At 38.2% G+C, this 16,535-nt stretch overlaps 1 protein-coding gene across 2 annotated transcripts in view; it reads right to left on the reverse strand.

Moving 5' to 3' along the window:
* dop1b (DOP1 leucine zipper like protein B) overlaps positions 1-11,273 on the reverse strand; it is a 53,296-nt gene extending 42,023 nt beyond the window's left edge. For both annotated transcript variants that reach the window (XM_034109735.1, XM_034109733.1), the window contains exons 1-12: positions 11,072-11,273; positions 7,855-8,032; positions 6,987-7,168; positions 6,499-6,669; positions 5,490-5,670; positions 5,257-5,355; positions 4,823-4,946; positions 4,623-4,732; positions 1,889-2,000; positions 1,295-1,415; positions 870-989; positions 464-587 (exon numbers count right to left, since the gene is read on the reverse strand). In XM_034109735.1, coding sequence (XP_033965626.1) covers positions 464-587; positions 870-989; positions 1,295-1,415; positions 1,889-2,000; positions 4,623-4,732; positions 4,823-4,946; positions 5,257-5,355; positions 5,490-5,670; positions 6,499-6,669; positions 6,987-7,168; positions 7,855-7,992 — 1,482 coding nt within the window. In that variant the 5' untranslated portion in view covers positions 7,993-8,032; positions 11,072-11,273. The remainder of the gene's footprint in view (positions 1-463; positions 588-869; positions 990-1,294; positions 1,416-1,888; positions 2,001-4,622; positions 4,733-4,822; positions 4,947-5,256; positions 5,356-5,489; positions 5,671-6,498; positions 6,670-6,986; positions 7,169-7,854; positions 8,033-11,071) is intronic.
* Between the last annotated feature and the right edge of the window lie 5,262 nt (positions 11,274-16,535).

The following is a 16,535-nucleotide window of genomic DNA, read 5'->3' on the forward strand; positions in this document are numbered from 1 at the left end:
GATTTTGCAAAATGCCAAACCCAAATATTTTCATGCATTATTTGTAATTAATCGCTGCCTCCGCTCATCAGAAGCCAACCTCCTATCCATCCCCACCCACATCAATCACCGGACCTGGGGGGACAGAGCCTTCTCCGTCGCTGCCCACACATTCTGGAACTCACTCCCACAACCCACCAGAGACTGCACTGACCTCACCACCTTCAGAAAACTCACAAAGACTCACCTCTTCAATCTGGCTTTTAATGTGTGATTGTTTTTGTATTATTTGACTTTAACTTTAACTATATATTTATTTGTTGTTCCTTTCTTTTCACTATATCTGTAAAGCGTCTTTGAGCACCTGTAAATGCGCTAACAAATTAAATCTATTATTATTATTATTAATTATCAATAGCATTATTTGCTGCATCAATTTAATTTAACAGATGAGGGAATTCATACGTCTGTGTAAGTTGTTTACCAGAGGGAGAACGTCAAGCAGGAAGATGATGAGCGTCGACATCTCTGTGACAGACGGAGCAGGCTGAGTGCGCTCATGCTGAGTGCGCTCATGCTGAGGAGGCGTGGGTGGGTCATCTTTGTCACTGTTGGGTAAAAATGGAGAAATTAAAACAGTGGTCTTCGTCTGTTGATATTTGCGGGTTAACCAAAAAAGTTCACATTCCTTTTTCTACATTATCTTGGCATATTCATTTGCACAGAAACAAATGATTTAATTCAGCCATTTGCTGACATTCTTGTTTACTCTGTTAATGCTGACTTTTCCCTGAAATATTTAATGTCCGCAAGTCAGCAATTGACAATTTTTTACACAATAAGCATTGTTCGCTTTTGTAAATAAGGATTTTGTGTCATTCCTGCCGTACCCGAGAGAGGTGCAGAAGCGCCGGGTCATGTACTCCCACAGGTATTCACTGTCCATGGTGCTCACAAGCATATTCACCGTCTTTATGATCTCTGATGCATTTTTGTTCTCTTTGATCCTACTGTTGAAGAGGAATGGGAAAAGCATGATTTTTGTCTTCCATTGTTGTCATATTTTTAGTTAAACAAGTGTTCAACAGACATATGGGCCGTTTCTCAATGTCGAGTAAACCTGCTGCAGAGCCACTATTTTAAGTATACTACATCATCGAGTGGCGCCGAAGGACTGTTTAAATGCATGTTAAATGCCCAGCATTCGGCGCCACTCGATGACGTAGTATACTTGAAATAGTGGCTCTGCAGCAGGTATACTTGACATTGAGAAACGGCCATTGTTTGGATCTTTCCTTTCCTCGATGGTTCTCACCTGGCTAGCTGGTTGCCTGCGAGCCCTGAGCTGGTGATGCTTTCCTCTCCCACCATCTCTCGACAGTAGCTGTAGAAAGCTCGCACCACCTCCAACAAAACACTGTTCAAGACCACTGGACCTGCAAAGAAACAATGAGCGTTATTCACCGTTAAATAAATAATACATTATTTTCGAAAATAGTTTTTTTGTCTTGTTGCTCAACCCTTTTTAGACTTTTGTTTGGGGCGATTTTGACGAAATTCTCTCAAATGTTATTTTAATTTCTGTGTGCACACAGCACTGAAATCTCATGCCTTTTTATTTGAATTGGTGGGGCGTTAATGCTGAATGGCATGACATTTCAATTTATGGGAACATTTATTTATTTTATAACAACACAAAGGGACTAACAATTCAGTGGTTTAAAAACACATCATGAATCAGGCTTAGACTTTTCTAAGGACCTTTCTCAGGAACATTTGAAGAGAAAAGTAGGAAGATACTGGTGAATGTGGCCTATTGAAACATGCTTAGAGAAAAGCCGAGACATAAATAAAGAGTGGTGGATCCAGTAAGTCGTATTTGTTTACTGTACTGCTTGGAGCTGCCTACCTATCTCCGGTTTATCCAGCAGACTGATTATGATGCGAAAGGGCTTAAGGTGCCCAATCACATTCTCTGGGTCGCTCTCCACATCCTTCTGTTTGAGGATGTTAATCAGGGCCTGAAGTCACAGAAACACAGAGAATAAGGAAAATAGGAACACTGATAAAAACTGACAGGTCAATTATGCTTCCTCTCATTTAATCTACAAGCTAAAATGTACTTAGTTCAAATATTCTACTGATTAACACTAGAACCGCCAATGGGTCAATTTTACCCGCAGCTGTTTTTTGATTGTATGTAACTTTTTTTCAATAAAATATTCAAGTCTCCCATTCCGTGACTTTTCCTGAAAGTGTGTTATGTAGCACCCTCTGTTGTTAAAAATTGTCAATATGAAGTCAGATTAAAAAAATCGCCAAAGGAAATGCCATTTATACCTATATCCGCCAGCGGGTAATATTTACCTCATAGAAAATGCAGCGTAAACATGACGTGTTGCTATAGCAACGCCTTTTGTCTACTGCGGTTCCTTATAGATAGAGAGATAGATTGAAAGAGGGATATATAGATAGATTGATTGATAGATAGTTATAGATAGATCGATAGATAGTTATAGATAGATAGAGAGATACGTATCTAAACAAAACACAAGTCTAACACCAAGCGTTTAAATCAGCACTGGTAGCGATATTTTATACTTCATGCTATCTGCACAAACTATATCATAGGAAAAGCTGAGAGTCCACAGATTCTATTGGTATAAGTTTCATTCCTGTGCGATCAAAACTCACTGTTCTGTATGATAAATAAAAGAACATTGTACCTTGAAAATCAATAGCGGGTAAATTTGACCCGTTGGCGGTTTTTATGAAGGTAGATATGGTGCAAAATGCGAGAGCGTGTAAAACCTGATGTTAGCACTTGCAGAAAATAAATCTGAGTTTGTGTGCATACATTTACACTTGTATAAAATATCCACGTAACTGTGAACCAAATGTACACTTGTATAACATATCCACTTAACTGTGAACCAAATTTGAAGTCCCAGAAGAAAAATAAAAGTTTTGTAGCTTGTAGAAAAAAAAATGAACTTAGTGATGAAATGTTCACTTGCAGAAAAATAGATATTATTTAAATATATTTTCCATTACAACTGCAACTTGGTTATTACAACCTCTCAAATCAGTCATTATAACTTGACGAATCTGCTCTGTGGCAGTGTAAATCGACGAATCTGCGGTCTTGACTTTTGCTACACTTCTTGAGATAAATGTGTCGCAAAAGTAATTTTCAGCTGTAGATGTGGGGGAGGGAGGGGGGTTGGAGCGAAGGGGCGGAGCTATCAGAACGACGAGGCTCGACCTGACTACACAGCCAGGTCGAGCCGATGACTGCGGGGCTAACGGTTCGTGTCGCTACCAGTCCGCTGACATGGCGCATCAATCAACGGTACGTTTTTCTCATTACTTGCCCAGTATTACTTTGAATATTATTATTGTGATTGAGGATTAAATCCGCTTTGAAGACTTTGAATATGACAGCTATATGCCATACATTTTTGCACACATTCACAGTAAATATGTATTCAGTATGATTGCTGTCTAACAGAAGTTAAATCCATTTCTCACTTATTCTGACAATGTACTTAACCCTAAATAAAAGAACCCAATAAAAAAAGTTGTTAAATAATAGTGAAGTCACGTTGTAATAACAATAACTCATCTCTCTCGAGTTTTCCTTTTGAGCTTTGCCAAAAGCCACTGTGTCAATGTTGTCCTACTTGGGTTGCCGTCCGAAGTTGTCCAATATGGCGGACCATCTCGCACATGCGCACTGCAGATCGGGCAGAGCTGCAGATCGGGTAGTGACGTAGTGACAGTGACTGTGTGACTGACTCGAGCCTCCCATGAGCCTCGTCGTTCTGATAGCTCCGCCCCTTCGCTCCAACCCCCCTCCCTCCCCCACATCTACAGGTGAAAATTACTTTTGCGACACATTTATCGCAAGAAGTGTAGCAAAAGTCAAGACCGGAGATTCGTCGATTTACACTGCCACAGAGCAGATTCGTCAAGTTGTAATGACTGATTTGAGAGTTTGTAATAACCAAGTTGCAGTTGTAATGGAAAATATATTTAAATAATATGTATTTTTCTGCAAGTGAACATTTCATCACCAAGTTCATTTTTTTTCTACAAGCTACAAAACTTATTTTTTTCTTCTGTGACTTCAAATTTGGTTCACAGTTACGTGGATATTTTATACAAGTGTAAATTTGGTTCACAGTTACGTGGATATTTTATACAAGTGTACATTTGGTTCACAGTTACGTGGATATTTTATACAAGTGTTAATGTATGCACACAAACTCAGATTTTTTTTATGCAAGTGCTCACATCAGGTTTTACACTCTCTCGCATTTTGCACCATATCTACCTTCATAGTTTTAGGTATACAGCGACCTCTGGCAGTTCTAGTGTTAAATAAACATATGGTTTTACTACTTCTCAATTAGTGACCTTTTGAGGTACTTGTCCCCCTCAGTGTGTAGTTATAATGTGAATCTATCTAACCCTAATGGCTGTTGATTTATCAATAACCGACAAACATGAACATGGTATCGATCGTGTCAACTAACTCTCAGCATAAGCTAATTTCTCATATTGTTGAATTTTAAAAATCAGGTTGTACTATTTTTAAGTATTTATTGTTGGTTTTGGTTGTGTGTTAACAAATGTGTTACCTGCACAAGGAGATCTCTGGAGTAGGTGTTGAAGTAGAATGTTGTATGCTCCTCAGTGGTAGCAGAGAGGGTGGGGTGAGGTGCCACCATTGCTCCTTTTTTGTCCGTCCCTGAAAACACATACACAATGGTAAATACTGAGTTTAACAAGGAAATTGAATGGGTTCATTAATATTGAAGTTCATTTCGATTATCGGCACCTAGGAGCCAGGCATAGAGGCGTCTGTTGAGGGACATGTCTCTGCGGAGGAGAGTGAGTGAGGCTGCAGACACCACTGCTGTCATCTCTTCCTGACTCAAGGCAATAGCGGACTCCTCTGTGTCCTAAACAAACAAGGCAAGGAAGTTGTATTTTTAGAGCAAATACCATAAACACAGGTCGGTTCAAGGTGTAGTACAGAGAGGTTTATAAACCAATAAAGTTAGAACAAATACATTCAAATAAAAATTGAGACAACACAATAATAGAGGTAGATCTATATAGATAATAATAAAAAATGATCTAAAACTAATCCGTCTGTCTATCTAGGAAATGACGAAAGTCTAATGGCAGGACGGGTCCTATGTTAAATGGAAAAAAAAGGTTAACGATGTTGTCCAAAAAAACAGGAAGTGTTTGGATGTGCCTACCTACCAGGCATGTAGCAAAGGGGAAAAAGTAGAGCAGGATTTCCAGCATGTTCCTCTGTACCAGGACATTTGAGTCTTGCAGAGAAAGACACACCGACTTTACCTGAAAAAAGACAGAAGGTGAGAAGGTCCGACAGATGAACTAAACTAAAACATGACAGAAATACCAAAAATATTCCCATAATCAATAAATAATGCATATACCACATTTGTGCAGTTACAGAAACACAGACTCACCACCATCCTGTGGTCGTAGCCCAGCATGTGTTTTTGCTGACGTAGGGAGTCAAAATATGTGACTATGAAGACGGAGGCAGGCAGCCGCACCATGGGAGTGACCAGCATGCTGCCCCACAGCGCACCGTAGAACACCTGCTGACCCACTAGGAGGGACAGGCGGAGCAACAAGGCGTCAGTCCTGGACGGAGAGAGAGGACAACATGGAGAGAAGATATTAAACTTATAAATCTGTGTTTCTGAGTGGCAGGATGACCTTGTGGTTAGTGATTGATACCAATCAATTCAAATCTTCCATTGTTTTTGTATACGAGTAACGCCTAAAGCAAGTCGATGACAGTATATAAGCTGCTTATGCTGTGTCACATTACCTGATGTAGTCTCTGACTCTCTGATACCAATCCTCCCATAAAGTGTACATTTGTTTAGCATAAATGAAAGTTGTTAGACAAACTAAAAACATTAGTTAAACATTAAACAATTAAATGAAATGTTACCATTTTTGAGTAAGCAAAAATATATGAGTTATTCAAGGGCTAGAATACCCATAATTATTTGCATGGAAATGTATTTTTAGAAGATTTCTTAACTTGATTAAATCTTAAATGTTTTTGCTGTACTAGTGGCAAAAGATTATATAAAAAAATGACAGTTTCTGTCTCTTATTTTACTTCCCTACCCTGTCTGCGGCTTTCGGCCCCAACCCCCTTTGTTCCTTCTTTAATGAGTCACTCATGTATACTTTCATTATCGGAGAAAACGAGTGCACTTGGTTATCAAGTATGTACAGCAGCAGCAGAGTGTAAGTGTGATTGACAAAAAATAAACTACAGTGCCCGTGTTCATCTTAATGACGGAACATTTCTCCCAGCACAACAGTGTGGCTATTTGTTTATGACACATTTGATATCAGACTTTGGATACAGAGCGAGTCAGTAGGATACATTTATTTTTGGTTTGGTGTTTTCATGTGATATGTTAACAATAAGAGAAATATAGAATATAGTACCTGTCGTAAACCTCCAGCCCCTCCTCCAGGCCTGGCAGCAGTCCTGTGATGAAGGCCTGGAGACTTGGCAGCAGAGCCCTCTGCAGCGGGAGATAGTAGCGCTCGTACAGAGTCAGCAACATGGGCTTCACTGCCATGGCTGCATGGCCCAACAGCGGGAACAATCCTGAGCTGAAAAAATAACACACACACACACACACACACACACACACACACACACACACACACACACACACACACACACACACACACACACACACACACACACACACACACACACACACACACACACACACACACACACACACACACACACACACACACACACACACACACACACACACACACACACACACACACACACACACACACACACACACACACACACACACACACACACACACATTCAATATCATAACATTCTGCACACATCAGGCCAGTTCTCTCCACAAGCAGTAAAAGGTTCATGCCAGTTTCTTGTAAGTCACCTGTAAATGAACAGATCCTTGGCCAGCCATTTTGATCCAATGATTTTGAAAATGACCTCATATGTCTCCAGAGCCTTGAGGTGTACTCCGCTCGGAAGAGCGGGGTGTAGACACTGTGAGAGACGCTTCCCTATGATCAGCCTCTTCGGCAGGAGGGAGTAGCGAAGGTTACTCTGCAGAGCCTGAAGGTAAAAGACAGGAAAAAAAGGTTAGCAAATGGCGTGTTGCAAAAATACTGCTAGATTACAATCACATACAAAACATAATATATAGTAATATCTTGTTAAAAACACACATTCTGTAAATTATCCAGTGCAATTAAATATGTTCCATTACTTTCCATACCAATGTATGTATTATAATTTGATTATCATTCATTATTTTATCATTTATTATCGTGTTTAAACAACAATATCCCATATTAGATTGAATTTGGATTTTTTTTAATGCATATTGTCAGTGTTTTCTATCACATTTTCTGTGTAATCTAAGATGTTAATTGTGCATCAGCACACAAAGACACTCCAAAGTAAACTCTGCAGGGGCAAAGTACAGTAAAGTGAGACATTTACTGCCCGAAATAAATAGCCAGAAGACTGGAGCAATAAGGGTGTGTTATAGAGAGAGAGAGAGAGAGTTTCAATACACGAAATAAACTTCCTCATCAAACAGAGAACTGAAACACACAGCAGCTGTGAAGTTGACACCTGCAAAATGACAACACCAAAATAGAAAACCGCAAAATGCTACTGTGAATTCAAATTACACGATAGACAAAGTTCTTAATACTGAGATATCCAGTTAAAAATATAAGAATGTACAGTGTTTATAGGATCACATCCACTCATCCCTCATACAGTTACCTTACCTTATTGAGCTTCCCCAGGGAGGAGATGAGATCGGCCCACTCACTCGAGGACTCAAAGTTTCGCAGCGCCTTCTCAATAACCGCCGCATAGCTACGGTAGCGGTAGTCATTCTGCAGTTCTAACTCCTCAGGATCCATGATACATCAATGTGATCCCAGCATCTTCAGCACAATATTCCTTAAAAAGAGGCAAGACAAACAACAGATCTTAAGAAAAGATGCAGACAGATACTATCGGCTCAGCGATAGTATCTGTCTGCATCCTCCTGGATATCCCTCGGCCTCTGAGGCTTGTTTCTGGCAAATACAATTAGCCAATGAACTCTGTTCACTGATATATACAAGCCCTGAGGCTATGGAGACAAATGTCCTCATTCATGACTGGTCGGTGTTTGTCCGATTGACCTGTGCTGCAGTCTGAGGAAGGAGGAGTCCTGCTAACACAAACTGTGGCCATGCAGGAAGTTTAAGAGAAAAACAAGTTATGGACTTGGCACAAACAGACAGAGGAATACAGTTTGTTTTCAGTCTCGTTAACACAGTGATTTAAAGCAGCATTAATAGGCTTGTTGGCTTGCCATACCTCAGTGACATTGACATGTGATCATATTGATTAAAATGTTGTCAGAGCACACATCCTGAACATCAGCGTTCATTGGAAGTTGTGTGTTTTGCCACTAAGTCAATTGTCAAAGTCAATGGCTCTTCTAAAGGCTCCACTGCGTTCACTAGCCTGTGCTATCTCTTCCTGTCTACTGATGTTTGGTGATGGCCAGGTAGCATACTGAGCAGTACAGTTGTAGTCAATAAAACCAAAACAAATGAGCTGAAAGGCACAAAAACGCTGAGGGAAAACATACTTATATATAAGAATAATAATTTCGTTTGACTTCAATCTCGTTTTGGTTGCATAGGCAAAAAAGTGTTCAACATCTTAATATGCTGCATTATCTAGAAAGAGTAGCTTTCTTCTTACTTTCGAGGCAAAGATGATGGTGTGTGTGTGTGTGTGTGTGTGTGTGTGTGTGTGTGTGTGTGTGTGTGTGTGTGTGTGTGTGTGTGTGTGTGTGTGTGTGTGTGTGTGTGTGTGTGTGTGTGTGTGTGTGTGTGTGTGTGTGTGTGATGTATTTGAATGAAGCTGAACAGAGAGATGGGTGGGGGAGTAGACGGCAGGATTAGAGAACAGACATCTGGACTCTGTGAGCTGTGAGGAGCTTTGTGGAGTGACAAACCCAACAACACATGCAGAAATGGCTCCTGTGGATATTGTCCACAGTATGAGTGTATTACATGTCTAATATATGTAATGTAATTTAATGTAAAGCACTCCGAGTACTTAAGCGCTTAAGTAAATATCATGATCATTATTATTATCATAAACACTCGGAATCACTCGGAAACAGAAAAATCAATGATAATTACTGGCATTCTTTTTTGAAAATGCCTCTCCCCAAAACACAGTTTTAAAGCGAATTTTTTGTTGCTCAATCAAAAAATAATAAGCAATTATAAGCAATAACTTTAGTCTTTGTTAACTTGTGTTTGTGACATTTCATAGATTTAACAACTAGTAAAGACAATAAATATGTCAAGTATTATGAACAATGAAAATAAAAAGTAAAAAGGCCCAAACCAGATCATGACCCACAGGAATGAGACAGATAAGGGTGGGTGGATTACTTAAAGGGGTAAATGTGGAAAGTAAGAGTATAGCAACTAAGTGATGGAGATGGATAAAACAAAGATGGTGTTGCGGCTTCCTTCATTTGTTTCCATCAAGCCACGAGACGTCTTTAACCGATAGTTCTAACGCGTATCTTTCGTTTATTTGATTTTACAGTTGTGATGACCTGTTTGCCTTCTGATGATGTGTTGATGTTGTGTGACTGACAACTTTCTTTGAGTTGTGTAGGATAATATAAGTTAACGATTACAATTAAAACTGTGTCTTGACGGCATCTTTCACACAGGTTGCCCATCTGTGTGTTTCTTAAGAGGCTGTCGCTGTGGGAAATGTAGTCTTTTTTAGTCTCGACAACAGAGGTCACATTAGGTGTCAATATTTGGCCTTTTTTTACAAAACTAAAAACTGGCTCTAACAGATGGATTATTTTTGTTCTTATCCACTGCCAGCATGTTCAGTTGAGTGAATCTTTGAATCTTGTACTATAGCTTAATAATACATATTTTTCACATGATCTTTTTGGTATATTTTTGATAAAATGTCTTACACATGTAATGAAATGATCCACAGTTTATATGCATGCCAAGTGTTTTGTTATTTCAGACCAAAACAGAATAATGAGAAATGAGAAAATCTTCTTATTCTAAGAAGCAACATTAAGTACTCGTGACTTTCTTTCACATTTACCACCTTGATATCAACATAAGGAGTGGTTGAAGACGAAATATGTAAAAAACAACGTCACCCTGCATAGCAAACAACCCTCAGATTACAGTAGGTGATGCTATTCTGCATATTGCCTATATTGTTTAGACGTACATCTCCTTAGATGGATCATAAATCTTCCTTCAGAGAGACAACTTGTTTGTGTGCAAGCTTCAAGCAAATGAGGATCTATAAAAACAGCCTAATCATAGGGGAGAGATAATCAACCTCTGTTGACCAAGCAGAACTTGATGCATGTTCTCACTTCCTCATTGTATGCATCAGCACAACAGCAAGTGCAATAAAGCATGCATTTCTACAGGCTGCTGTTGTGCAAAGGAGTGAGTGCCTTGATAGTCAGTGAGTGGACACACGCACTATAGCACACAACAAGCTCTGCTATAGACTGTGTCACCTGACTGACACCACCACCATAAAAAGCTTTAATATGACGCTGTTTCGATGAAATGGCAGATGAGACAAGATGTCAACACAAATTGTGGCCATATGATAGAAGTCAGTACTGTTTGTTATGTAACTGCACGACCTCAGACTTAATGTTTATATCACTGCAACCAAGACTTAGTTCAAACATGTTTGTGTAGCTTATGGTTAGCTACATTTACGTCAATACTGAAACAGGGATACATCTAAGATAGCAAGCTAGCAATGAAAGCACAAAGTTAACGTAGCATTCAAATGTAAAGGTTTCAATTTTAGAATATATGAGGGAATAATATGGTAGTGTGGTTGTAACAAGACAACATGTACAGTAAAAGCATCGTGGTAAACAACATTAGCTAGCTATCAGGTGCATCAATGACTCACCAACTGCGAAACAAGCCCGACAGGACAGACTCTTCAGAGCAGTCACACTTAAAGAAGCGACAGCGCGGTCTCCATGGTGCATCCTTCAATCTATGGTAGCTCTCAGAACAAGTGGTAGTAAGCCTGTTATTCGTCCTGATGATGGGGGTCACAAAACATCTCCAGACGAGAGAACCAGGGGTGATTGACAGAACTGGGCGGGACCCACCAACTCAGCTGATTCAGAGCTGAAAGCGGACGGAATGTTAATTTCACGATAACTAAGGGGTGGGGTGGGGTGTATTTTAAATATAAAAGAGGAGATGTTTGTCTTTAAACCGTCGTCAGAAAGTCAATACATGCGAAATCTTAATGTAAATTATTGCCCAAAGCAAACCTAAACCGTTTTCTCCTCGTGCAGTTTTAGAATTAATATCAGAATAATATCACTGCCCCCAGGCTTTGGTATAGTCCAGGATGTGCCGTGTTTACAAACCTCTCATCTCACTGCTAGATATTTGACAGCGAAGTGCACACTGTATTGCAGCCATAAAGTATAATAGGATAGCAAACTAAAAACACAGTGTTAGCTATACTTTTATTTATGTCATATTTTAATGCAATGTATATATAGATACATACATATATCTAACTATATATATATATATATATATATATATATATGTATATTTAATATTTCCAGTTTTCGTTGTGAAAAGGTAAATAGAGGTATGCTGTATTTTATGTAGGCCTAATATACAAAATAAATTCACTTTTAAGAAGTACAATGGAATTGGGCAGTACAACACATCAATATGTTTAAGAATTCCTGATGTTTATGATACGTCATTCATGGTAAGCGGTCTGTTGTCTATGGAAATATAAACCATAGTGTATCAAGTTTCTTTCATTGTCAAAATGTTGTTTCATAATTGTTCAGCCCCAGACATATTTTAACATGTTAATCTTGATAGCCAAATAATGTGACAGTAAGTAATGTGTGTGATGGCGTCAATCACTATCTTGAAACCAGTTTACTTGAGAGAAATCTCATTGATCAAACATTTGGAAAAATGTTGACAGAAATTGTGTAATTGTATTGCAATGCATTTGAGTGAAAAACTGCACTTACTCCTCATATTGAATAAGAGGCAATCTGGTTGTATTATATACTGTAGTTTTTTTTTGGTTTTAAACTCCTAGTTATACTTCTTGATAAAAAATATTATGGTGTCAAAATTCCAAATTGTCAAATGTAATAGTTTTGAAATAATGAATTGATATATCTTGTTTAATCCATTTTGTATGTACACAAGGACCGGAAAATACCGGTTTAAGTCTCTAGATGGAGCTCCTGTATAATGCAAACCATTTTTTAAAAGGTGTCTGTACTAGATTGCTAATACTTTGATAATGTAGCCACCATTTCTTTATGTTTCAAGTAAACAATTATTTATTTTAAAGACTACAATCTGGTATTCTACTTATAATAAACACTTGTAATCCATCACCAGAAAATGTTCCAACTTTTTTGGCCAACCATTATTTTACAGCATGGTCAGAAATGACAAATAGTGTTCTTTCTTTTCTAAATATTGACTTTGTGCATAAGGAAGTCAAACAAAGTCTTGAAGTTGTGACTTTTTACCCCATGTTCTACCTGAGACCAAGTAAAGCTATATCATAACTCAATAAGCTACTGTTAAATAACAGACTGTAGAAAAAGCAAATAGTATACATGTATGCAACATTAAAGGCCTTACAATTCAAACAGTCAGTAAGAAGCTATTAGAGCATTATATTTCTCAGCCTTAAGCACCAGAGGACATGAGCCGACTCATACAATAGGACATTTTTATAGACGTAATGACTAATACTTTAAATAGCAATGAAAAGTATGGTTCATATTAGATTAGCAGTATAAAGATAGAGTTAGAAAACACATTATTTGGACAGAAATGTCTGCCACAGTGCTCAAACAATGCCTTGGCATTTAAAATGCACACAATTTTCACTGTTCATTTTAAATTAATTCACTTAACTTTCACATATGAGTTATTGATTTCATTCTTTCTTTTATGTCTGTGATTTTGAAAAACATCACAAAAATTACTTAAGAATCTAGATGGGCTACGTCATTGGTCGAGTAAGAACCTCTTGGGTTCTGGCATGGTGTTTATCAAGCACTGCATATGTTAGTTATATCCTGAACTCTGGAGCATAGCACCACATTTGTATTCAGTTCTTTCCTCCTTGGATCATCTCTTACACCACCAATTCTAGCTGATCTTCACCAAACGTGGGTTGGAAAAAATAAACCCTGAGTAAAACATTTGAATATTTTGATATTCACTTTTTCCTATATCTGATGGCAAACGGTTTGGTGCATGGCCTGTTTGCCCACAATTACAGGTATCGGTCCTTGGATGCTTCTGTTTAATTCACCTACTCCCCGAGAGGGACTGCTCGAAAGTAGGATATTTGGGATATCCATCGTAGCCAGGGTTTACGATCAGTTTTTGGGTGATTTGTACTGAGGAACAAGTATCACATCACCGACGGGTGAAAAATAGTGTTTTGGTAACACGGGGTGTTCAGGTAACACTTAAAGACTTTGTTATGGAACGCAAAGCAGAGTAGGGGGCTAGTACACCCTCCTGAGGGTCCGATTGTGGATGTCATGCGAGCATAACATGGTGAAAACAATCAGTCTAAATTAACAATCGGGACGGAAATGTTCGGATTTCCAAAGGGAGGTTCTGTGAATAAATAAAAAATCAAGAACCGAAATAATTGAACTATTCATATCTTAGACTGCACTGTAACTTTTATCTTTTAATGTTTATTTTATTTTATTAGCTTTTCTTTTTAATGACTGATTTTAAATGCCATTTTCTTAATGTCTTCCAATTTTTTGTTTTTGTTTTAATGTTTCTTTTATTATCTTTTACTGTTTTTAAATGCCTTTATCTGAATGTCTTTCATTTTTGTAAAGCACCTTGAATTGTCTGGTGCTGAAAGGTGCTATATAAATAAACTTGCCTTGCCATGCCTTGCCTTACTTCATTTACAGTATTTGATCTAACCTGGTAACGCTGGTTTGTAAAATCTTGAATCTAGATTGTATGCATTCCCCAATGTTTGCGAAGTCAGTTTAAAGTTAGTCTGGCTACAACTGACAATACTTTGTGAGGGAGCTATGGTCATAAACACATGTGTAAGTGTATTGTACATGAAGAGTGCTGTGTAACAGTACACTGATGTTTCTAATCAGCCACAACCAAGTTGGACGAGGGATGGGGAAACAAGGGCTTCATTGTTACTCTGTCCAAGGGGGTTGTTTTATTCATGCATCTGTTTGTGTTTCTATTGTAGTGATATTTCAAAAACTATATTTCATCCATTCCAATGACATTTTGAGGACTTTTGTCCAAGTACGAATATGCTATTTTGCCTGTAAAATGGCTCTCAGTGGCCATGCTTAATCTGCCTATATAAGCAATACAATTAAAATAAAGTGTTGCAGGATTCTTTATGTAAATATATCAAGTAAATAAATACAGTGTAACATAGCATAACCAAAGCAAAACATCTATACGCTTTTTTTAAATTGGAAATGATACAGTATAACAAAGGCAATATTGTGATACTAAAGTGAATTGATATTTTCTAACACCCCTCGTCAAGCTCAACTCTCAGCACTGGCTGCTTGATCACAACAATGAAGCCAACTGTTGAGTTTGCACTTGTGGGGTGTGGGACTTGACACAGTCTATACCACAGTCTATATAGGGCAGGAGGAAGGCAGCACTGTGTGTAAAACACTACAACTCATGTGACCATAAGGTGTTTGGCTGGTCTACATCTGGGTCGGCATCCATATTTAAAAATAATGTTAATGTTTGTGTAGCTGTTCCTGCCAGGTGGAGCCCTCTGCATAGAGAAGGTTGGTAACTCAGATTGATTTGCCAGGACTTCGAGGCCTTTTAACGTGCCCTTTTAACCTGAAAATGTTATGAGGTATTGCACATAAATTGTATAAATGGCAAATGGACTGCATTTATATATACTTTTTCCAGCCTTTACAACCACTTAAAGCACAAGAGGTATTTTTTCTTTAAGGAACAAAACTGTAACTGCACAAGTAAACAACTTTTTAAATACATTATAATGAAGAAACATAATAGAATAAGGTATTGGAAATAAGTGGCTATGGTTTTGTTAAAAAGCTGCATTAATGCCCCACAGGGCTGGAAATTGATCGAGTTAATAGATCAAAGAAAATAAACATCTGCAAACAAACGACAAATCGAAGTCATCTCCCGTAATGAGAGCTGTGGCTTTGCTGCCTTCCAATCAATCCATAAACATGAACGGTAGCCTAATACAAAGAAGTTTACAAACCGTAACACTGATTTACAAACTGTCAATAACCACAAGAAAGTAGACATAAAACATAGAAAATAAACTGTTCATTAGTGGTCAGTCCATCTCCATATTTATATAATATTTTTAGTAATGAACTGAAAAATCTGCCCATTTTGCCGTGATGGAAAACAAATTTGAAAGGTTTTCAAATGTAACACGATTAGAGGGGTGCAACTGATATCTCAACAACATATATTCAGCTTAATCCAAAATTGCAATCCTTCATGGATCTTAACCCACTGTGAAACACAGCTGTTGAGATCTCACCACAGGTTCTATGACTCAGTTTAGCAGGGAAGGATAAACAGGAAACTGCACTATTGTTAGGAGATGAGGCTGCAGAGGAGGATGGTCACTGCGCAATGCATTACTGACAGTTTCATCATGCTGATCTGAGCAATGATGACCTTAAAGTGGCTGCAGTTTAGAGCCATGCACTTTAGTAACTCTAAATCGTTATGTGTTGGTCTACTGGAGTCCTTCTTTTAAGGATTTGCAAAAAACATTGGGTCAAAAGGTTTCTGTAAAAAATGTTTTTTAAAAGTAGGATTACAGTTAAACTTGGGCTAGATAAATATATACCTATATGTTGTTGTTTGCATTCATGTGAGGCTGTATCAATAATTATTTAACCTAAATCTTATTGTTGGTATTTTTGAAATAGTGTATCTCACTGAGGGTTGCTACCAGTACCTATGTACATACTTAGTTTGTGTTGTAAAATAGCCTACTGGTGCATTGCTCATACTGTAAGTCATTATGGGCAAGCCAATATATTTGAATTTGAATGTATTCTTGGGTGAGGGTTTGGAACGTAAGTAAGTATAGACGAGCCAAAATAAATCTGTAAAAAAGACGTGACACTATATTAACACTTGACCATTGTAGGCCTACGAAGCGTCTGCTTGATCAATGCATTAGGAAGCACGATGATTGACTTCCTAATCAAAGTAACATTAAAGGGAATTTCAGCTCAAACCGTTGCCGTTGACATCTCACTCTCACTGCAAACGACTGTCGCTCGACAAACACGCAACACGGAGGCGCAAGGTTTCCT

This window comes from Pseudochaenichthys georgianus, chromosome 21 (genome assembly GCF_902827115.2).
Source record: "Pseudochaenichthys georgianus chromosome 21, fPseGeo1.2, whole genome shotgun sequence".
In the NCBI taxonomy this organism is placed as follows: Eukaryota; Metazoa; Chordata; class Actinopteri; order Perciformes; family Channichthyidae; genus Pseudochaenichthys; species Pseudochaenichthys georgianus.